This window comes from Dendropsophus ebraccatus, chromosome 1 (genome assembly GCF_027789765.1).
Source record: "Dendropsophus ebraccatus isolate aDenEbr1 chromosome 1, aDenEbr1.pat, whole genome shotgun sequence".
In the NCBI taxonomy this organism is placed as follows: domain Eukaryota; kingdom Metazoa; phylum Chordata; class Amphibia; order Anura; family Hylidae; genus Dendropsophus; species Dendropsophus ebraccatus.
Window position 1 is genome coordinate 92,971,785 of NC_091454.1, and position 25,014 is coordinate 92,996,798.

The 25,014-nt window shown below is 38.1% G+C and overlaps 1 protein-coding gene across 1 annotated transcript in view; it reads left to right on the forward strand.

Annotated features, from left to right (window-relative positions):
- The window catches only part of TRHDE (thyrotropin releasing hormone degrading enzyme), a 469,889-nt gene that overhangs the window by 394,159 nt on the left and 50,716 nt on the right, over nt 1–25,014 (forward strand). The window contains exons 12-14 of the mRNA XM_069957471.1: nt 11,677–11,824; nt 13,252–13,349; nt 19,274–19,381. Coding sequence (XP_069813572.1) covers nt 11,677–11,824; nt 13,252–13,349; nt 19,274–19,381 — 354 coding nt within the window. The remainder of the gene's footprint in view (nt 1–11,676; nt 11,825–13,251; nt 13,350–19,273; nt 19,382–25,014) is intronic.

The following is a 25,014-nucleotide window of genomic DNA, read 5'->3' on the forward strand; positions in this document are numbered from 1 at the left end:
ATCGCTTTGTCTAAACAGTCTTTCACAAATTCACCCTATATTTGACATGGGCACAAGCGACTATGTACCCAGAATCTGACCCCTCCAAACCACTTGTACCTTTGGATAGCTGCTTTTAATCCAAGATCTTTCCTGGGGTCTGTTCAGCAGGTGATGCAGTTATTGTCCTAAAAAAACAACTTTTAAACTTGCCAACAGGCGTGGCTTAGAATATCTGTGCCCTAACTTTGCATCACCCCTCTGTCCCTCCTCCCCACCCTCTTCATCATTAGGAATGCCACTGGAACATTTTCGCCTGTCTGAACATTGCACAGGTGCCTTAATGATCCAGCCCATGTGCCGGGCTGACACAGGTAGGAAATAGGAGACAATCTGCCTGGAGTATTCCTAATGATGAGGAGGGTGGGGAGGAGGGACAGAGAGGTTTTGCCAGCCTAATGCATACACAATCTTGGCAAGTTTAAAAGTTGTTTTTTAGAACAACAACTGCATCACCTGCCAAACGGACCCCAGGACAGATCTTGGATTAAAAGAAGCTGTCCGAAGGTACAAGCAGTTTTTTTTTTTTTTTTGGGGGGGGGGGTCAGATTGTGAGTACAGAGTTGCTTTAAAATGATCACAATAATGATTTTTTTCAAATGCTTTATCTCTCCCTCTAAATGCTGATCGTTATAAAAACTAAATTGTTGCCTCAAAATCATTAAACGATCGATTGGGCGAATTATCGCAACGTGTAAAAGGACCATTAGTTTGTGTACTAACTTTATTTGCTTCACACCATCTTCAAAATTTCTATTTTCATATTTATTACTCTAACTTAGTATTAAGCAATTTATTTCTCTAGAAATAATTATGACAACATTGTATGATTAATAAAAAAAAATTTAAACATTCAAACTTACTTGGTAAATGGCTGTTGTGTCCATTTAGAACTTTTAGGCTGGGTTCACACTACGTATATTTGAGGCTGTATGTTTGAGGCTGTATAGCAACCAAAACCAGGAGTGGATTAAAAACACAGAAAGGATCTGTTCACATAATGTTGTAATTGAGTGGATGGCCGTCATTTAATGGCAAATATTTGCTGTTATTTTAAAACAACGGCTGTTATATTGAAATAATGGAAGTTATTTACCGTTATATAGCGGCCATCCACTCAATTTCAACATTGTGTGAACAGATCCTTTCTGGGTTTTCAATCCACTCCTGGTTTTGGTTGCTATGAGGACCTGACATGAGGACCAAATACAGCCTGAAATATACATAGTGTGAACCCAGCCATGATATGATGGATTTTCTCTGTTCAGAATAACTAACCAAGGGAAATATTTCTTGCAGTGTGAGTTGTGAAACTGGCCAATCAAACTTGAATTCTTTCTTGTTTTTATCTTGTCTTGGCTAAAGCGCTTAGATCCCTGATGTAGGGTTTCTGCATATGATGTATAACACCTTCTCTGAGGTCATTATTTCCTATTATTTATTTCCTATATCTCATAGGATGCTTATTTTGTTTGCTTCTAGTGATACTGCATGATTTATGCATTCAATTCTTTTTGTGCCTATAGGGTTTCCCACATTTCACCATGATGTAGGGCTGTTCATGCACCTGAGACTACTTCTATTTTTGTGTAAGTGTTCAGATAACATTACAAGCGTTGATTATTCTCAAAGACCGATAAAAGATCATGAATACCCTAGTTTTTTTTTAAGTTATTTATTTAGTCCTCTCTATTTTTTTTAGACCAAAATACATTATATATAGACTATTTAAAGACTATAAATGCAAGTGTAAGACACAATTCCCTGCTCGCATCAACCCTTTGCCATCTGTTGGGAAAAAGAGAACTATCAGCTTTGCAACTCCTACTAATAACAATTTACCTAAACACACAACCCAGTGCTTTCTATATGTATGACACTGATGCTTTAATTCCTGAACAGTTCTATGCATGTATAGAGCAGTGATGACCTGGAACTAGAGATGAGCGAACTGGGTTCAGGTTCGAGTCGATCCGAACCCGAACGATCGGCATTTGATTAGCTGGGGCTGCTGACCTTGGAAAAAGCTCTAAGGTTGTCTGGAAAACATGGATACAGCCAATGACTATATCCATGATTTCCACATAGCCTTATGGCTTTATCCAAGTTCAGCAGCCACCGCTGATCAAATGCCGAAAGTTCAGGTTCGTATCGACTCGAGCATGCTCGAGGTTCGCTCATCTCTACCTGGAACAAAAGTCACCCAACAGGGGTTTAGATGGACACATAATGGGTTGAGAGGTAAAATTTCTTTCAGGCAGGTTACACACACACACACACACACACACACACATACAGGCTATGTTCACACAATGTTTAAAAAAAAGAAAAGGCATCCACTTTTTTACTTAAAAAGATGTCTGTAATTGCTGTGATTTAAAGGGGTAGTGCGGCGTTTAAAAATTATTCACTAAATAACACACATTACAAAGTTATACAACTTTGGGCTGGGTTCACACTACGTATATTTCAGTCAGTATTGAAATTAAGTGGATGGCTGCCATTTAATGGCAAATATTTGCTGTTATTTTAAAATAACGGCTGTTGTATTGAAATAATGGCAGTTATTTACTGTTATATGGCGGCCATCCACTCAATTTCAACATTGTGTGAACAGAGCCTTTCTGTGTTTTCAATCCACTCCTGGTTTTGGTTGCAATATGAGGACCACAATACTGACTGAAATATACGTAGTGTGAACCCAGTCTTGTATTGTGTGTTATGTAAGATGGCGGCCGGGGTCGACAGTAATCTGGTGAGTATACTGCACCATACTCCCCGGAGTGGGGGGACACGGGGAAGGGGGCCATTCACTTACATAACACACATTACAAAGTTGTATAACTTTGTAATGTGTGTTATTTTGTGAATAATTTTTAAACACCGCACAACCTTTTTAACCCCTTTACGTCAGTTATACATATATATACATTCCTACGGCACATACCCTGTGCAGTAGGAATGTATGTATACATTCCTGACTTCAGAGGCTTACTGATGTGTGCCGGACTGCTGCAGTGAGAGCGGTCCCGCACACATCAGTGTGTCCAGGGCCAGAGGTAATGAGAGACAGCTGCGATCCCGCAGTTGCAACTCATTAACCCCTTAAATGCCGCGATCTATAGTGATCGCGGCGTTTAAGGTACTTCTGACACTGGGTGATCGGGCTGTGGGGGTCCCGATCACATGTACTGATGGGCTATTGGTTAGGCGATTTATGCATAGAGTCTGCTGTCAGTCAGGCTCTATGCATAGATCACCGATAACACTGATCTATGCTATGCTATGCTATGGCATGGCATAGATCAGTACATGCAATCTAGTGATTGCATGTTTTACAGTGAAAAAAAAGTGTAAAAAAAATTAGAATAAAGTTTTTAAAAGTATTAAAAAAAACCCTTATAAAACTCCCTCCCAATAAAAGTTTAAAATACCCCCCTGCCCATTATAAAAATAAAAATATTAAAAAAGAAATAAACATTACATACCATAGCATGCGGAATCTCAGAAAAAAATGTATACAAAGCCATCAAAATTTTTCTGTTACACCAGTATGATATAGAAAATAGAGATCATGGCACAAAAAATGACACCACAACCAGCCCTGTAGGTGGGGGAAAAAAAAGCACTATGACTTTTAGAAGGTGAGGAGGAAACATTGCATTGATTTGACCCGGACATCCGGGCATCAAAGGGCTCTGTCTTAAAGGGGTTAAGTTATTTCAATGCAATGCATTGAAGTCAATGGAATGATGGACATCCAATGCACATAGTGTATTAAATAACGGGCACTGTCTGTGTGGACGTCAAAATAATTATCATGACGTCTTTTTTTCAGGACGTCTTTTGAAAATACCAGACGTTAATTTTTAAGTGGTTTGCACACAGTTTTTCTTTTTTCACAATTTTTACTATTAAATTTAATTAACTTTTTGGTTTGCCATACTATTTTAATTATTATATTTTTTATTTTTATTATACTTAATTAAAGACACACCCAAAGGGTAATCAGTCCAGCTAATCTAGAATAATGTACCAACAGCCATCATTGCACTGACAGGTGGCCAAACAGTGGAAAATAGCCATAAAGTAATCTGAGGATATGCGGACATATATCCACACTACTGTCTCATCAATGAGAATGATCTTGAACATTTGTAGTGTATAGATAAAGATGGGATAAATTGTGTATCCTTTCAAATTAAGAATGTGAGATATTTTTTTTTTGTTAAATTTTATATATACATATATACTATATATATATATATATATATATATATATATATATATATATATATATTACAGTGTTCATTGTACAGTGTGGTTGTTATAGCATTATACAAGTTTCAAATCGTAAATCAAAGCAACGTTACATGTTACATAATATTTGCATTTTTATGGTTAAACCCATTTCTCAAGCTGTTTTAGCTGTTTAGAAATGGCTTTTTGAATGTTTATTTAAGCTGTTTTTAAATATTGAGTTCATATTATAAATCTGTTCCCTTGCCATCATTTACCCTATTATTTGTGATAAAAATACACCCGCTGGTGTTTTACATTATGTTTTATTTAGTATTTGTGTCACAGATTATTTTATTGAAAGCCTCTATATATTTGACATATAAAATTAAATCTGATAAAAGCACTTATAGTCTTATAAATGTTACTAAAGACTAAAGATGTAAGGCTTCAAAGAAAAAGTTAAATGGGTGGAAGTTAGCCCACCAGGCTTTACAGTCTGATACAAAAAAAAAAAAAAAACCAGTATATAAAAATGTCTAATAAAAGTAATAAATAACTAAATAAAAAAAACATTTGTTGGATATATACCAGACATCATGTGAGTATTCCCATTTGGGCATTTATAGTATTTCCACTGGATATGCCACAAATGTCTGATGACTGTTGTCTAATGTCTGATGGCCACTGCTGCTCTAAGTAGCCATCATGGCAAAATAAACCAAATGGGCTGTTTTGCTAAGTCATAGGTAACTCAAAGGTGTTGCACAAAGCAATACAGGTTTTTTTTTCCTTTTGCTTGGCTCTTTTCATAATTTGCCTTAATATTAATTGTCCTTCTATATGGTGTCTAAGTATATTACACAAAGCCTAGGCAATAAGTATATGGCATATTTAAATAAAATCAGATGTTTCATGCTTTGCCTAAAAAAAAACCTCTGGTATAAGCTTTTATTTTACACTTTGACTGTAACATACTGTATATACCTATACATATTTTTAGTTACCTAGTTACATAGTTAATACGATTGAAAAAAGACACATGTTCATCAATTTCAACCAAGGACGGGATGGATGCAGGGAAGGAGAGTAAACAAGGAGGGGATGGATCCTGTATCTGTGTGTATCTGTGAAGGGGGACGGATGTTCGCTAGGTTCCAGAGGCATAGCAATTGGGGTCGCAGCGGTCGCCATGGCGACCAGGCCCCTATGCTGGGGCGGCCCGCTGGCCCCCTCACCACTTCCTGTCTCTGTGCAGTTCTCTTGAATCAGCTGTGATCATGACAGCCAGTTCAGGAGAACTGCAATGGGAAGGCTGCTCTATTCTCTGCGCCCCCTGCCTGCTGAGGGTAGGATGTCTATAATCCTAGTGCAGTCTGGTGAAGGCAGCTCCAGTACCTGCACTCTGGCTGCTCAGCCTGGAACTGCAGGACCACTCACATTATCTCCCCCGGCAGTGGTGATGAGAAGGACTCTCTCTAGCCATACACACAACTACTCCAGATTGTCGTCATCACCCCTCCTCCCCCCTCCATGGATAGTCTCCTCCTGTCCCTGTCTCCTTCACTCCAGGCACAGACATGTAAGGAGGAGGTGCCCAGATCCTGCACTCTGTGCATAAGAACCGTGAGCTGTGGCTACTGATAAAAGTACATAAGCGGCTGAGGTAACCTCTGACTCCAATGAACCCCCTAACTCCACCATTGTTGTTTAGCTTAGCTGTCATGAACCACCAAAGATGAGAGCTGCACTTTGGAAGTGTCACCCAGTAGTGATGAGCGAATACGAATTCGATATTCGATCAAATAGTGAGATATTCGAATATTCGATATTCGTACGAATATCCCGCGAATAATCCATAAATATTCGATCAAATCCCCCAGCTTCCGGTTTCACCCTCCAAATGGTCAAATAGATGTTTTTCACTAATCGAATACTTGTTCCCATAGACTTTAATGGGATCGAATATTCGATCGAATATTCGAATATTCGTGGGATATTTGTACGAATATCGAATATTCGAATATCTCTCTATTCGCTCATCACTATCACCCAGCTTTCTCAGGACCCTATATGGCAGCAAGCAGTATGCAACCTGTTGCTCCCCAGTTGTGATGAAATTACAACTCATGCAGCTCTCAGGGCCTCCTGGGAATTGTAGTTTCACCACAACTCTGGGGTCAAAGGTTGTAGACTACATTTATATAGTTCTAAAAGTTATTATATAACTGGCACACAGCTTTCAAAGACTCATGAACACTATATTTGAATGGTTATGCAGTGGTTAACCCCTTACTCCAAATCAGTTTTCATAAACTACCATTCAGGAGTCTGGAGCTGTACTATGAATTATTACAGGTGGGATACAGCTTTCTTAGAGTCCTGAACAGTATATTTGCTAAGGTATGCAATAGGAAACTCCTCACCCCCTGCTCCAGCCACTGGGGTCCTGCCGTCCCTGGTGTATGCTGTATACTGTATGTTATATGGAGTCTACAAAGTGTTATAAAGTATAGTAAATTACATATTAATTAGTAAACTATGGTACGTACAGTACAGAATTGTAATATAGTATGCCACATATATAGTACAGTATGCCAAAAAGAGTTCATATTGTACTATATATGGCAGTAATCGACAGCACCATCATGTCCATCATATGGCAAATCATGATGGGTGTTTTTCTGCTGGAGAGTCAAAAATTGGGAAACATGACATAGTACAGTCCATTAATTATAGGGGGCAGTGGAACGGTACATAAGGGGGATAGTTCATTAGGACACGGTCGCACATTAGGGGGCGTCACCTTACAGTAATTGTATATAATGATTTCACCTCTGACTGCGCCTTCTCAGGTGGGATAGGGGACAGGGGGGGGGGGGGGGGGTCCCAGGCTACACTTTTGCATCAGGGCCCATCAGCCTTTAGCTACGCCCCTGGTGGGTTCTATACATATGCATTTATGCTATTTTGGTCTAAGAACTTGTCAAAGCCAGTTTTGAGGCCCTCTACTGTTTTTGCTATTCATTGTATTGTTCTGTGACAAGGGTCAAGCATTTATACAGCTCCATCATACTTGATTCTATGTCAAATTTTTTTTTTTTTTTAATAATTTTAATTTTACTTTAAATCCTGGTGCTGATTATAGTTGATCGAACCTCGGGAAATCCTAGGTTCGATCGAACTTGAACATTCACGAACCTGCTGCATTTGATTGTTGATGCCTTCCCAGTCCCTGGGAAAGGAGGAGAGTGCCCGGGTACTGCCTGGAATTTCCGGGATTCAGCCTATTACCTAGGTTCGATAGAATCTAGGGTTTCCCGAGGTTCGATCAACTCTAGTGCATGACACTGCTTGCTGATACAGCTATCACGGATGTGATATTACTTAATGTATTGCATATATGTAATTGATAATACTTTAACTCAAACTCAGGCAACAGTAACTGGAGCAGGCAACAATACACTACTCTTTTTCCAGATAGACTGTGTGACTTTAGAAAGACCCTTTGGAGTGCCTATTTGCCTCTTCCAAATCATCCTCAATAGATTGACCCCCCTTTTTTCTACTTACAATTCTGATCTGCAGGATTTTATTTTGGAAACTGGGCATATGTTCTGTCTCACAACTTTATTGCGCAATGTATGTGCATCTATGAGTAATAAGTCATTGCCCTCCCTAGTTAATACATTGTTCTTTTGAATGTGAAAAATAATATATTTTTCCTTATTGTGGGATACAGTCTGCTATGGTTGCTACATGCACAAAGTCATCATTGTATGGCTATGTTCACACAACGTCAAAAATATTTAAAAAAGGGGCTGATTTTTATATTTAAAATAACGGCAGTTTTTGCTGAGATTTAACTGACTGCAATGCATTGAATTAAATGGGAAGACGGACGTTCAATGCACACAGCGTATTGAATAACAGACGTTTTTGCCGCGGGCGCCAAAATAATGAACATGATCATTATTTCCGGATGTCTTTTGCAAACAGCGGACGTTTTTTATTTGTAGTTCACACAGAGTTTTCCTTTTGTCACCATTCTGTCTTCGTTTTTACTATTAAATTCAATGGACTTTTCAATTAAGCCACAACCAAAGGGCAATTAGTATCCCCAAACCAGTATAATGTACAAACACCCGTCAGTGCACTAAGGGGAGGTCAGGCTGCTAAATAACGTCCGTTATTTTAGAATCAAAATGACGGACGCCATTTTAAACGGAGATGAAAAGACGTTGTGTGAACATAGCCTATGGGTGTCCATGGAGGCACCAGTCCCCGATTTTATGTATTATATAAATGGCAATTGTCACAAATTAACAAATCGGTAACACAGTAGTGCAGTTGCCTTTCCTGATGTTGTATTATCAGATTTATTAGAAGGGCGAGTACACACAAGTACATTTAGAAAATCTATTGAATGGGGACATGGCTCTTCGGGTATCTGTGCATTACAAACCACTAAATTAGAGACAATTATCCATTTTGAATAATCCACCAGATTTATTAAGGGCTATAGGACACATCAATAAATCTGTCAGTTTGGGAAACTAAAACCCTGAGGTGTTTGGTTCTTAAAAAAACAGACAAATCTTTGTGGATCAGCCCCATAGTGTAGAATAAAAAGAGGTCAAATTATATTGAAATGTCTACACAGTTGGAAACCACCTTAAGGAATGGCTGCACGTTTTCTAGAAAAAGGGCTCTAAATTTAGCCAGTAAGTTCCCAGCTATTAATCTCCTAGCTTACTTTGAACACATATAAAAATAGAGAATCTTTGCTAAATAAAAGTTGTGTTTATTTTTATTTTTTTGTTCTTTTTATATGTGCAGACCTGCAAACATGTTTTGCTTTAGTCTATTATTCTGGATTTTGTAGATGGCAGAGAACATGAGCTTGGATCCTGTTTAAATTGTGACACAGCCTGTGTGGTTTATAAAGTGTTATGCACATAATGCAATCTAGTATATGAGGGCAGCACAAGCCACCAGTTTAAGGCTACATTTACACAAACAGATAATTGACCAATTTATCTGACAGATTTTTGAAACCAAAGCCAGAAATAGATTTAATAAGAGGAGAAATCTCAGTCTTATCTTTATGACCTTTTTCCTGTTTTTAGTCTGTTCCTGGGTTTGGCTTCAAAAAACAGATAAATTGGTCAATTATCTGTGTGTGTAAATGCAGCCTAAGAAACACATTCAGGAGCATATATAAGAAATAGGTCCATTGTCAATACAATTTCTAATGTCTCTAAATATTTTTTTGTCAGTCTAGGGGATGTAACACTTTTATGAATTTCAGGGATTGAAAAGGTTAACCATGTGAAGACCAGGCCAGTTATCATTTTTGCGTTTTTTCCTCCTCGTGCTTAAAAGGCCAAAGTGCTTGCATTTTTTCACCTACAGACCCAAATGAGCCCTTATTTATTGTTCCACTAATTGCACTTTGCAATGACAGACTTAATTTTTGCATAAAGTACACTGCAATACCAGAAAAAAAAAATTATATGTGCGGTGAAATTGGAAATAAAGTGAATTATTTGTGTGTGTGTGTGTGTGTGTGTGTGTGCGGTATACACCGTTCGCCCTATAAGTAAACTATGAGTAAGGGTCACAGACCTGAAGCCTGTCAGTTGTATAGTTTTTCCTGTGTCTTTTATAGATATTTTATGTGTGTGTTTTTGCTCCAATAATTGGATTTTATAAAAATTTCAATAAAGAAGAGAACTTTACTGAACTGATAGGAACTATAGAAGTATAGATAAAAAAAAAAAACAGTCCCAGAGGTCAATATTTAAAACACTAGGTACCTTTTATTATTCATGACAGTGAGAAAGAACACAGTATCGTTAAAAAAATTCTTTAAAAGTTATAAAACTTTTTTAACTATATATTTTCCAACAATGTATTACATGCTTTATTTTGTTTGTAAGTAATGCTAAATAATTATTTTACCACCTCAAGCAATGTGAGGTAAACCCCTGGCAAAAAAAAGTGAAAAAAATATTTAAAATTAGAGATTTGGTTTGCAATGTTCACAAATTTTTACTGAAAAGTTAGCAAACTTCAGAAACCGAACCTTAGCAAATCTATACTTACCTGTCCACGCTCCCAGGGTGTACTCTTCTGTGTCTTCAGCTGCCTACAGCCCACTCAGGGAATCAATGACTGAGGGACAGCACCATGGCCAATTGACTGTGCAATCACTGGCCCCGGCGCTGTCCCTTCTCAGTCAGTGATTGACTGAATGGGTTGGCTATCTCCGCTAAGCCAATCACTGACTGACTGAGAAGGGACAGCGCCACAGCCAGTGATTGGATGAGTGGGCTGTCAACTCTTGAGAAACAAGAAGGCACTGAAGACATGCTGAAGACACGTAAGAGGACATTGGGGGAGCATGGAGAGGTGAAAAAACTTTGTTTCCTTCAAATTTTGTTAACAATTTTAGCAAAAAAAAAAAAAATGCTTAGTCATTAAAGCAAATGTTTGCTAAATTTATGGTTTTTGCTGCGTTTGGCTATGTTCACACAACGTCAAAACCAAAGAAAAGGTGGCCTCTTTTGCAATTTAAAATAACATCCATTTTTGCTGCAAATTAACTGACTGCAATGGCAATGTATTGAAGTCAATGGAAGGACAGACGTACAATGCACACAATGTATTGAATTACGGACATCACCGGGTATGTCAAAATAATGATCATGACAATTATTTTCGGACGTCTTTTGCAAACAGTGGACTTTTTTTTATTAGTTATTCACACACAGTTTTTCTTTTATCACCGTTCATTCTCTGTTTTTACTATTAAATTCAATGGACTTTTCAATAAGCAACACCCAAAGGCCAATTAGTAACCCAAACTAGAGTAATGTACCAACAGCCGTCATTGTACTAAGGGGAGGCCAGACAGCTAAATGACGTCCGTTATTTTAGACTCAAAATGACAGACATAATTCTAAATGGAGCAGAAAAAAAAAGTGTGAACATAACCTAAATCTGTAAAAAAAAAAAAACTATTACATTCTGAAATATTTTTGTCTTCTGCATACGTAATTGTTTTATTTGATCTTCTTTTGGATATAGATCAAAAAGCCATTTTAAATGTACAATACAGGTGTGAAAAAAGTGTCAATAAAAAAAAAGGTGAATATTAATATGAAAGCAAGCCTCTGGGTTAGTGAAACATGGCTCTTTATTTTAATGGTAAATGTATAAAATAACATTTAATATCTAAATAATCACTAGATGAGTTTTGCATTGAGGATTCTAAATGGCTCCAAAACCACTCTTATCACTCAAGACTATGGTTTATCTATTACCATTTGTAAAATGACTTCAAACAAACTTCACAGAATATTATATTTAATAATGTTTCCTTTAATTTTTCAGGGCTGGATATCTGACACAAAATATCCCTTTAGAGATTATAAGATACCTTTCTGAAGAAAAGGATTTTCTTCCTTGGCATGCAGCAAGCAGAGCTCTTTATCCTCTAGATAAATTGCTGGACCGAACCGAGGACTACAGTATATTCAGTGTAAAAGATAAACTTTTTTTTTTTTACTATAAACCTAAAACCTTGGTTTACCAAGACATGCATCATTTAATTTTTGTCTTTTCTTCATATATCTTGTATAAAGTATGTTATAGAAATGTATTTTAGAGAAATATATCTCAGTTGACAAAATGGAGATAATGTGGGCAATAACGTAAACAGGAATCTAAACCTTCCAAGCCTATTTATTCTCTGGAAAAGGATGAAACAGGTTTCATAATTTTGAGGTTATCTGTGCTTTCCAAACATTTTCAAATATAATTTTCAAAGTGCTGAATCATATTGTCTAAACTATATATTACATAGTTTTGTTAATATGGTTTCTGTCTAAGTTTCAATGATGGGAACCCTGCTTTAAATAATATTCCTTCTGCCATTTTTAAGGGGAGCTCATAACTTATTTTACTATTCAGTTTAGTAGTAGCTGAATATACTGCTCTATGCAATAAAAAAACATCCTTTGGCTATGTTCACACAACGTCAAAAATATTAAAAAGGCGGACGATTTTCATATTTAAAATAACGTCCGTTTTTGCCTAGATTTAAATGACTGCAATGCAATGTATTGAAGTCAATGTAAAGACAGACGTCCAATGCACACAGCGTATTGAATAACGGACGTTTTTGCCGCGGGCGTCAAAATAATGAACATGATCATTATTTTCGGACGTCTTTTGCAAACAGCGGACGTTTTTTGTTTGTAGTTCACACACAGTTTTCCTTTTGTCACCGTTCTGTCTCCGTTTTTACTAATAAATTCAATGGACTTTTCAATTAAGCCAAAGCCAAAGTCCAATTAGTAATTCCAAACTAGTATAATGTACAAACACCGGTCAATGCACTAAGGGGTGGTCAAGCTGCTAAATAACGTCCGTTATTTTAAACTCAAAATGAAGGACGTCATTTTAAACGGAGATGAAAAGGCGTGTGACCATAGCCTTTCTCCATTTTTACTATTAAATTCAATGGACTTTTGAATTAAAGACGCACCCAAAAGCTAATTAGTCAACCTACACTAGAATAATGTACCAGCAGCTGTTATTGCATTGAAGGGCAGCAAACGGACTTAAAATAACGGACGTCATTTTAAAAATTATAAACGGGCAAGAAAAAACATTGCAGGAACATAGCCTTATACTGTGCTTACTACTTTTAGTGTGAGCATAGCCTAACTGTAATAAAATCTAAATGCAACTTTTTGATGACATAGACTGATGCGCCAAAGTCCTAAAAACGTTAGCACCTCAACAGGACTGGTGTATCTTACACTAGTGGCCTCTCCATTATGACCAAAATATAAAATACCAGTATTTGTGTGTTTATGGTTAAGTAATTGCCCTCAGTATATTTATATTAAAGTGCATAGAAGAAGTTCTAAATAATTAATTTGATGTATATGTCTTTTTCAGGAATATGTACTGAAGCAAGTGGCAACAATGTATTTCCGACTTGGATGGCCTATTAATGGACACAATGGATCAATAATCCAGACGTTTTACCAGACAGAGTATGACATCAATTCATTATTCACATTTTAAGAATAGCTGAGGAGAAGTAATAGTTTCAGCACAGTTTTGACTATGGTGCTTTGTTATGTCCTGCACTGAATATATTGTAAATACTGTAGAATCTTTTCTCTGATTCTGTATCAATCAACTACAGAAGGTCAGAAAATATTTTGACAAGGATTAGTCCGCAGCATTTCGTTATTTGTCTCTTCCTGTGTTTTCCTTCTTCTTACACATTTTCTGCTGTAGTTACTCTTCTGAATCCTAAGGGAGTTTATCTTTTATACTAAGCCATACAATGCAGCTTCAAAAGAAGAAAGCTCCATTAGTGTTGCCCAGTGTGACTGTAGCAGCGTGATGCACCTCTTCTCCTGTCTTTCCTGTTTGATATTTCATTTCTCTAAGGCCCAGCATCTTTGAGATTTATATTTCCCTGCATGACATTTTTAAAGCAAACAATGTTCTGCTTATCTCTTGAGTTACGACCTCAAAGCGATGTTGAGATTTGAACTTATGCTTATCTCTGGGTACCAGAATGCCTGCACATACACCGAATGTCACTTTCCATAACACTGGTGCTTCAGATACATTTATTTTTTACATGCAGTCTTTTGGATAAATAAACGGTTCATTTTTGTGTCGCATGTCAATACATTCAAAGGGCATTGGTAGTACAATGTCTTTATATGAACAAGTCTGATTGGAATCAATATTTTCTTAGAAAAAAATAGGCTATTTAATGATTAAGGAGTATTTTCTTATAATAATAAAAAAATATTCAGGTGCTGTTCTATCAAGGTGTTAAAGATAAGCAAAAACAATTACGTCTGTCATTACAGGCTGCTTTTACATTCTAATGAAGAATATCTACCTATAATGACAAGATATAGATTTACCATGTGACATTATGCAACATGTACAGTATACAGTTCAATACTATATATCCTTAGTGATTTTGTTTCCCATGAGCATGACTTCTAAAGGTACTCATCCCTAGTAGTGATGAGCGAATACTGTTTGTTCGAATAGATATTCGATCAAATAGTAAGGTATTAGATCTGCCTAATATTATCGAATCGTTCGCCGAATATTCAATAAATATTCAATATGCGCTGAAATCCCCCAGCTTCCAATTTTTACCTCTAAGTGGTCGAATAGATGTTTTTCAATAATCGAATACTTGTTCCCATAGACTTTAATGGGAACGAATATTTGATCAAATATTCGGAAAATATTCGTACGAATATCGAATATTCGAATATTTCATTATTCGCTCATCACTAATCCCTAGTGATGAACGAACATCCCGATGTTTGGTTTGGATCCCGAACACAAACATAAAAATAAATTACCGTGACCTGTTCATGTTCGTGTTCGCATTCAAATCATTCACAAACAAATCATGAACAGTAGAAGCGTTCGTTTTAGTTTACACACATGCATACAGATTATAAGGTGCATATCGTAAACTACACAGTGGCATACGTTTGCAAGTTTGAATATGTTCAAAAATTATTTTTATAACCATTCCGATCATCGAACAAATTGTTCTTGATTGTCGAACAAGAACAATTAGCGTCATGTTCGTACGTACGAACAAACGAACATTTATGAACATGTTCGCTCATCACTACTTATCCCCATTAAAGTTGATAAAACTTGGTGTTTTCAACAAAAAAAAGTGAAATTTAACAAACAAAAGAAGTATGGAAGAAGTCAGCTGATAGTTGCATGAAAGATCAATTGTTCAGGAAAGTCCCACTAACAATCTTTGGCGAAAAGACATTCCCAGAACAAATGTGTCATTGATCATGTATGGTCAGTTTTAGAGATAAGCAGATTTGCAGCGAATCGCTCTGTCAATTAGCTTCGTTCTGCAAGGCGAATTCCCGACAATTTAAGGAAACTCGCAAAAAACAAAACAAAATGGAGATCACACATGCTGTCTGGAGCATAACTGGGTGGAGGAAAGGCATTAACCATAATCCCTAGTGATCGTCTAATCAGCTGCATACCCCTCTTTGATGTCAGCACCTCCCCTTCGCCCTCTATATAAGGTTATTTGTTAACAGATGTGGCCAGTCGGCTGTGCGTGAAGGGGAGAGCAGGATCCCAGCAGGCAGTTAAAGCAGAGCAGGGAGAGACTAAGGGCATGTTCACACTGAGTAAATTAGGCAGAATTTCGCGGCGGAATCCCGCCTGTCTCAGTTTGCCAAAGCCCGTCTATGGTAGAGCATGCGCTCCTCCGCTGCCACCGCTCTCCGCTCACAGAAGTGACATATCACTTCTGAGCAGAAAGCGGTGGCAGCTAAGGAGCCCGCGCTCTCCCATAGAGATGCTAGGCAGGGGTGAAACATTTGATTGGGGCCCCCGGCCTTCTTGACTGACCACTAAGCTGTCAAGTGTAGTCAAAAATGCATAACTGCAAGAGCTCTTGGGCCCAGTGGGCCCCATAGTAACTGCTATGGCTGCTACAATGGTAGTTACACCCCTGATGCTAAGGCACACTGAGGCAGGTGGGATTCTGCCAAATTTACTCAGTGTGAACTTACCCTAACAGAGCGATTTAGGGACAAAGAGGGAAGAATAATTTAGAAGGACTGATTGTGGGTGATTTCAGCACCTCCCCCTGCCCCTTTATAAAAGGAGGTTCGGTAACAGAGGTGGCCAGTCGGCTGTGTGTGGAGGAGAGGGCAGTATTGCTGTAGGCAGTTAGAACAGAGCAAGGAGAGACTTACAGAGTGATATAGAGACAGAGAGGAGAGGAATGGCGGAAATTGGACGATTGACTGACTGATTGACTTTTTTTTAATTGTGATTTTACAATTTTTAAAAGTTTTACAACACCATGATTTAACAAATTTGCTGTTCTGTAATAGTCCCAGTATTGTAGCTACTATAGTTTTTGCAGTTTTAACAAGTTTAACTGAATATTCCAGCTGCTTTGCTCATCTCTAGCCAATTTTAATAATGGTAATGGCCAATATGAGATAAATTATGTATGGTTCCATTTGTTCATTGATCATTCATCAAGCTATAATTTGTTCATCAGTTGTTCAACAAGCAACTTTTGTTGTATGTGTATAGGTTCCTTTACTAGTTAACTTCTCCTTGTGTCTAGGTTTGCTTTAATATAAAGTATTATTCCCCCAAAAAACACATACGAGAAAAAAATCTGCATTTTGTTGTAAAAATTTTATGTGGGGGTAAATGTACTCTATATTTGTTGGGCTGCTATCTGCAGTTCTTCTATCACACGTTTTCCAGCCCTTGATTTTCAATGCTGGTAGTGAAAATTCAGTTAGAAATGTGTCGCACTAAAATAAATTGAACTAGCACATTTCCCTTGTTTTCTGATTGCTCCCCTATTGCTTGCAAAATTAATATCAGGTTTGTACAATGACAAAAGTCCTAAACATGCCTGTGAGGGAAAGTTAGTGGTATTGCTTTGCAATGTCAGAATTTATTTAAGTGTTGTTTGTTACATCTACAGTGGACTGCTAAGAAACCATTTGGCAGCTGAGCAGATGAAGAAACTTTAATCTTATATCCTAAATAATATTTAAAATGAGTAACCCCCTTAAGCTATGTTCACATGTAGTATTTCAGTCAGTTTTTTGTCAGTCGTCTTTCAAAGAAAACACCTAAACATCCCAGGACCAACATATCCTATACTTAAAAAAAAAAGTCTGGTATGTACCAAATAACCCCAATTCATTCTATATACACCTATAATGAGTATTTTGTACCTAATTAATAAAAAAAAATTATAGGCAACTCATAACTTTTATTTTATTTGACTGATTTAAAAAAAGATTAAAACAAAAAAAACTAAATATGTTTAAAAATCTTCTATTACTACCCGTATAACACTTTTATTTAATTAAAAAAAAAATAGCAGTTGGGGGGCTGCTTTTAGGGATTTTTCTGTATTTTTCTGTACTTTTTGTACTTTTATTTTCGGGGCTTTTGGGCTACTTGAAAATAATTTTTGTGTCATGATCTGTACTTTCTATCAGTAGTTTGCTTGCGTATATGTGACTTTTTGATGACTTTTTATTACAATTTTTCTGCACTTTGGCGGGTTTTTACACTTAGGATGTTTACAGTGCTGGGATCAGGAATGCGATAATTTTACAGTTCTGACTAGGGATGGTCCGAACCGAGTTCGGTTCAGGTTCGTCCGAACCCGAACCCTCGATAATGATTCCCGCTGTCTGCCCGCTCCGTGGAGCGGGCGGATCCAGCGGGAGGACCGCCTAGAAAACTGGGATACAGCCATAGCCATAGGCTGTATCCCAGTTTTCCAGGCGTTACTCCCGCTTGATCCACCCGCTCCATGGAGAGGGCAGACAGCGTGAATCTGCTGCTGAGCGTTCAGGTTCATACGAACCCGAACCTCGGCAGGTTCGGACCATCCCTAGTTCTGACGATTCCGCATGTGGCCATGCTAAATTTGTTAATTTGTATTATTTATTTTTATAAAAGGGGGGTTGTTAATCTTTGGGATGGTATTTTTTTTTATTAATGAAAATAACTTTTTTTTTTTTTTACAGTCACTTGAATTCCCCCTAGGGGACTTCTATAATGTCTGCACTTATTTCTCATAGAGATTAATGCAGTACATATGTACTGAGCCTGGGCCTGGCCAGAAGCAGGAATAGCCTCTCCGCTTTTTTTCCTCCTGGAGTGAGGGTGTGTAGGGGAGTGGTGTTGCAATTCCACCACTAGACCCCAGGTGAGGCTTTTTCAAGCCACTTAAATGCCACTGTGTTTATACAGCGGCATTTAAATGGTTAATTAGCAGGGCCTTGTGATCGGCGTACGCCAGCTAATAGCCATGGTCACTGGCTGTTATCAGACGTGACCCCTCTCTGAACCCCCCTACCCCCCTGGACATACAAGTGCTTGATGGGGCGGGAAGGCGTTAATTAAAAGTTTTTGAACAATTACCGTTCATAAAATCGCTCAGGCGACCGCTCGTTAGCGATATTCGTTCTGTGGAATAGCTGTAAATGAGTGAATGACAGAACGACAACTACGAAATTGTCGTTGAATCGTTCACTATTTTTTTTTCAACATATTGAAAAAAAATCGTTGGTCTTTCAACAATAATTCGCTACTCTTTTCGTTGAATAAAAAATCTTTCAGTCTTTCTTGAAAAGTCTACCTACATTTTCCCACCTACATGCCCAGCCCAGCGAACGTTTTAAATGACCATGTAACGATGTAACAACCGCAAAAAAATTATTACACTACAGATATCGTTCACTTTCCCACACATATTATGTGTTATCGTTCGCTTAAAAAAATCGTTAAGCGAGTCTATGAATCGTTGGAGCAAGTCTATGAACGATAAACGTTCCGTGAAATAGGGCTATTAGAAAGAGCCTGGAATGTAAAATAAATAAAGCTTAAGGTTATGTTCACACATGGTAATTTGGTAAGTATTTCTGTCTGTATTTTGCTCAGTTTTTGGAGCCAAAATTAGGAGTAGAACTGATAGGGCAAAATTATAATGGAAAGATTTGCACAGTAATGCTATGTTTAAATGTAGTATTTCTATCAGTCTTTTGGTCAGTATTTTATCAACCAAAACCAGGAGTGAGTTGAAAACAAAGAAATTGTGCAAATCTTTCAATTTTTATTTTTCTCTGTCAGTTCAACTCCTGATTATGACCAAAATACCCACAAAAATACTGACCAAAATACCATGTGTGAACATAGCCTAACAATGACAGACATTTTCAAAATGCATCATGATGGGAAAAAAATGGATGCAAATCAAACACAAGGCTGTACATCAAATTATCAGTGTTCTATAATACAATTGTTTGCAAAGGCTATTTACAGGGTTAATGCACTGCATCTTCACAGATTCTACATAATCACCCCCCCCCCCCCTTTTCCCCATTTCTTCTAGGGAGCTCAGAAGAGAAGTCATAATGCTGGCATGCAGTTTTGGCAATAAACAGTGCCATCAAGAAGCAGCAACTATGATCTCAGACTGGATTTCCAGTAACAGAAACCGGTGAGTTAATATTTAACCATTACAATTGGAAACCAAAAGAGACTGCCTTTAAGATTGGATCATGTATGATAACCCTGGGTACTCATCTGTTGCCATTGAATCTTTTCCTAGTTGCTTCGGGGAAAATGTAATTTTTTTATAAACATTCTTCCGCCTCTCCTAGGCATTAGACATCTTTTGTTGTTCTTCAGAATCCTGCGTACAATCTGCAAAGCTCTATATAAGGTTTTCCTGTTTATGTTAAATGTTTATGTCTCAAGAGCATAATATTAATTTATTACATATAGTTTTAATTATAAAACATGTTTCCATTGCATTGTATTTTAGCAATAAAGAATTCTTCTGTTTAGCTAAAAACTGTATATGTTTATCTCTAGCTGAATTCAGCAAGATGATGTTTTTAAAGTATAGGAAGACGGATTGTGCTGGATGGCATCAAATGGCATATATTTTTGTTATCAATATAAAGTAGCTGTTCTTCTTAAAAAAAGTGAAAAAAATTGTTTTCACTGCAAAAGCTCTCCTACTGCCCCCATCCCTCATACTTGTATGCCAGTCTTAAACAAAGTCTTGCCCCGTTTTCACCAGCCTGATTTTCTAAAGATGAATGCCTCTTAGTAAGGCTGACAGGACCTGCGCCTGACGCGGGTATTGCGGAACAGATCTACACCTGCTCAGGAGCAGGTGCAGATTTGTTTCATTATTTACGCCTGCGAGGGTGCATAAATAATTACAAATCTGGTTGGGTGGAGGCCATGCCTCCTCCATGCCTTGCTGCGCGCCACCCTTCCTGCCCCTCAGGCAAGCTGGGGATACGGCTGGCTTATACCTGGGAGAAGACAAAAATCTTCTCCTTCACCACAGAGATTTTTAATTGGAAAATTGCTTATTTAACCCCTTAATGCATTCTCATATGCATGTATGTTCGGGGTTGCTGCACGTTATTGCAATTTGACTTACGTGTACATGAATAAGGAGTTAAAATGTCAAATAAGTATAATTTTAATTGACAAAAAATCCAAATAGAAAAACATTGCTTAGATACATATGTTGTACTATTTAATGCTATAATATAGAAATGGAAGAGGTAATTTATAGAAATGAAAGGTTAATACTCTTCTAGCGTTCAGTAATAGTTTTTATTAATTCTTTAGTATTGCCATATCAAAGGAAAGTAATGTACTCTGTGGTAAAATATCTGATAAATGCTTGCAACATGACAAATATTTGAAGTACACAAGTGCATAACGAAAGAGGGCTACTTTTATACAAAACAACTTTTAGGTTTAGTGATGCTTATAACATTTTAAGTACCACTTAGAAAAGGACTTGTGATCCAGAATTGTTCATTCTACAGATTTTTTCTGCTATTTTGGATTTATCTACCATACAGTTTAAATGATTGCTTGTGCTAGGACTTACCAGAAATAAACTGCAACGAGTCACACTGTATCATTAGCTGCAACTGAAGATAAAAATAAGGAAAAATATAAAATACATTGAAACAGTTAGAGTTGTACAGTAAACACAGGATTTCAATTAGTCTCGTCTAGTATTCACACAACGTCAAAAATAAAGAAAAGGCGGCAGACTTTGATATTTTAAAAACGTCAGTTTTTTCCGCGATTTAACTGACTGCAATGGCAATGCATTGAAGTCAATGGGAAGATGGACGTCCAGTGCACACAATGCATTGAATCTAGACATTTTTAACGCGTACGTCAAAATAATGAACATGATCATTATTTTCGGATGTCTTTTGCAAACAACTGACATTTTTTATTAGTAGTTCACACACAGTTTTTCTTTTGTTACCATTCTTTCTCCATTTTTACTATAACATTCAATGGGCTTTTCAATTAAGACACACCCAAAGGCTAATTAGCAAGCCCAAACTAGAATAATGTACAAACGTCAGTCATTGTATTAAGGGGAGGCCAGACAGCTAACTGACGTCCGTTATTTTAGACTCAAATTAACGGACGTCATTTTAAACGGAGCTGAAAAAAAAACCTGTGAACATATCCTTTTACTAATAGTGTGATAATATGCAATACAAATGAGACTCCTATTACACCATATCTGAAACATACTGCTGAAGTATAGTTTAAGTAAAATCATTCTATAAAACAGAGATTTTACTTTGTGCAAAATGTATCCTTTTAAATTTACACAAAGCAACATAATGAGAGAGCCAATGCAGCTATTGCTAATATATATATATATATATATATATATATATATATATATATATACAGTGGTGCCTTGGATTACGAGCATAATTCGTTCCGGGACCGTGCTTGTAATCCAAATCCACTCTTATACCAAAGCAAATTTTCCCATAAGAAATCATTGAAATGTAGACAATTGGTTCCACACCCCAAAAATCATTTTATAATCATTATAGCAGCAGTGTGTATAGCTGAGTGTGAGTGCAAGCACATTATAGCAGCAGTGTGTATAGCTGAGTGTGAGTGCAAGCACATTATAGCAGGAATGGAGAGAATGGAAAACACAAGGACTGATAGAGACTGCAGGGAGCATGAAGGAATGAGCAGGGCAGATGTGGACACAGTATAGCAGCACTCTGTGTCCGGGGAGAGAGGGGTTAAAGCTATACAGAGATCACCCCACAGTCTTGTCCCCTGATGCAAGCCCCAGCCTGAAGTGGATCTGCTATAAATTGGAAGGTGAGAGAGACTTCCTGGGTCAGAGTACTGTGCTGCAGACCCCGCTATGCAGGCCATGCCCCTCCCCCACTCACGCTCCCACCCAATACCAGGAGCTCTTAAACCAAAGCAATGCTCTTAAACCAAGTCACAATTTTGAAAAACTGTGAGCTCTTCTTGCAAAACGCTCTTAAACCAAGTTACTCTTAAACCAAGGTACCACTGTATATATATATATATATATATATATATATATATACTGTAGGTCCATCAAGTTCAAACAAGACAGAATTATTCCACCCCCTTCAAGTGGAGGTCACGCTGGATCAATATTAAAACAATAATTTTAAAAATGTATGTTAATGGTGCGTTCACACCTACAGGATCTGCAGCTGATTTTCTGCAGCAGATTTAATTTAAATAACTGAACACAGCATCAAATCTGCTGCAGATCTGCTGCAGATCCTGTAGGTGTGAACGCACCCTAAGGCTACGTTCACACTACGTAAGTTTCCGGCCGTAGCGCGTTGTGAATAAGCGGCCGGAAACTTACGTACTTTGCGTACAATGGAAAGTATACGATCTACGGGCGCACAGTTCACACTACGTACGAACTTACGCCCGGATCGTATGCGGCGCCGTAAAAAAATGAACCAGACCATTGTTTCGGGATGGAAATGCCGTAACTTACGCCCGTAGCGTAACATGCGGTCCCATACGAAGTGGTGATTTCTTCATTTTGCCAGCTTTTTGTTCCGATCCAAAAGGTTCTGTGGGGTGTCCGGGGCTAGGCGAAGATTTCCAAGTAAAAGACCACTGTTAGATCGCTACGATGAGCGCTCGGGAAGCGTAAGTACGCTACGGGCGTAAGTTCGCGGTCCGTACGTATTCGGCCGCAACTTGCGTAAAGTCCCGGCCAGAGTTTCATACGTATATGTCAGGCCGCGAAAAATATGCGGCCGGACATATACGTAGTGTGAACCTAGCCTAAAAGTGTATCTAAGCTTTTTAAATCATAAATATCATAGATTTTAAGAAAATTGTTGAAATTAGAAGAAGGGTCCATCTAATCTCCATCCAATTTGCCCTTATATTATTTCCTTTTATTTAGGATAAATGTACAGTACATTTATCTCATGTATGTTTACATAGAAACATAGAAGATTGTCGGCTGAAGAAGACCACCTGGTCCATTTAGTCTGCTACCTTCATTCTTGTCATTCATTCATTGTCCTGTGCATTTGAGTGTTTTAGATCACACCAATAAGAGAAAAGGGAAGACCCCAAAAGAACCAGATCATGAACAAATAATGTCTACATGAATTCATCATCATGTTTATTGTATCAATCACAGAAAAAAAACACATACAACATTAAAAACAAGACCTGGGGAGGCGGGGGACCAAGTTACTGGGACAAGTTATTAACCCCTTAACGACAAAGGGCGTATAGGTACGCCCTATTGCTGGTAAGGGCATTCAGAGCGGGGCCGCACGGCGACCCCGCTCTGAACCGCGGCGGTCCCGGGTGCCGCTTGTAGCCCGGGACCGTAGGTATTAGCGGGCACAGTAATCAGATGCAGCTGTCAAACATGACAGCTGCATCCGATTACCGGATCCAGCGTCTCCCTGGTGTCTAGTGGCGGAGATCGCTCCTCCGGGATGTTATCCCGGAGGAGCGATCTCCGTTTCTGAAGCCGGCCGGGGACCGCTCCAAGATGGCGCCGTCCCCGGCTCGGCACTCGTTTACTTCCGGCTGCAGCAGTGTGCCGAGTGCCGAGTGCCGATCTCATGTATCTCTGCAGCATATCTATGCTGCAGAGATCTCAATGAGAGATCAAAATGTATATACTAGAAGTCCCCTAGGGGGGCTTCCAGTATATGTGTAAAAAAAAATATATAGTGTTGTTGTCAATAAAAAGCCCCCTCCCCTAATAAAAGTCTGAATCACCCCCCTTTTCCCAGGTTATAAATAAAAGTAAACAAATAAATAAATAAACAAACATGTTTGTTATCGCCCGAACTATTAATTAATCACATTCCTGATCTCGTACTGTGAACGGCGTAAGTGCAAAAAAATCCCAAAGTGCAGAATTGCGCATTTTTGGTCGCATCAAATCCAGAAAAATTGTAATAAAAAGCGATCAAAAAGTCGTATATGTGCAATCAAGGTACCGATATAAAGAACACATCATGGCGCAAAGAATGACACCTGACACAGCCCCATAGACCAAAGAATAAAAGCGCTATAAGCCTGGGAATGGAGCGGTTTTAAGTGACGTATATTTGTTGATAATGGTTTGAATTTTTTACAGGCCATCCGATACAATATAAGTTATACATAATATATATCGTTTTAATCGTAACGACTTGAGGAACGTGCATAACAAGTCAATTTTACCCCAGGGCGAATGGCGTAAAAACACATTTCCCCCAAATAAACAATGTAATCACCGACGCATATGGACCACTTAAGGACAATTAATACATAACCTTTAATGATACTTTAAAAACAAGGTCCATACAACATGTACACACAAAAAAAAAACATTGGTGCCCTATATATACAGTGTGGTATCCTCAAGAGCACTAGCAAAATAGAAGGAACAAATAACTAAATAGACACAACAGGAGTAATGGTCAAGGCTGTCACAGGGTACAATGATCAGTGCTATGGTAAAGGGGGGGGGTTTGGTGCACCCTCAGCTGACCCTAAATAGCCTCTTACCCTGCCTTTTGGGGTACCCACCTCCTTAACAGGGTGGCCCCAACCACGGTGACAGTCCCTCTCCTGTTGTAAGTGCTCAGGAGAAAAAAACAAACAAAGAGACAAAAAGCAAAAAACAGTGCAACACATGTGACAACTTACAATCACCTAAACGTGTAATTGCAGCAGCACAATAGATACAGAAATTACTTGGAGTGTATATGAAATTTACAACACTCGTTCCAACGCGTTTCTACC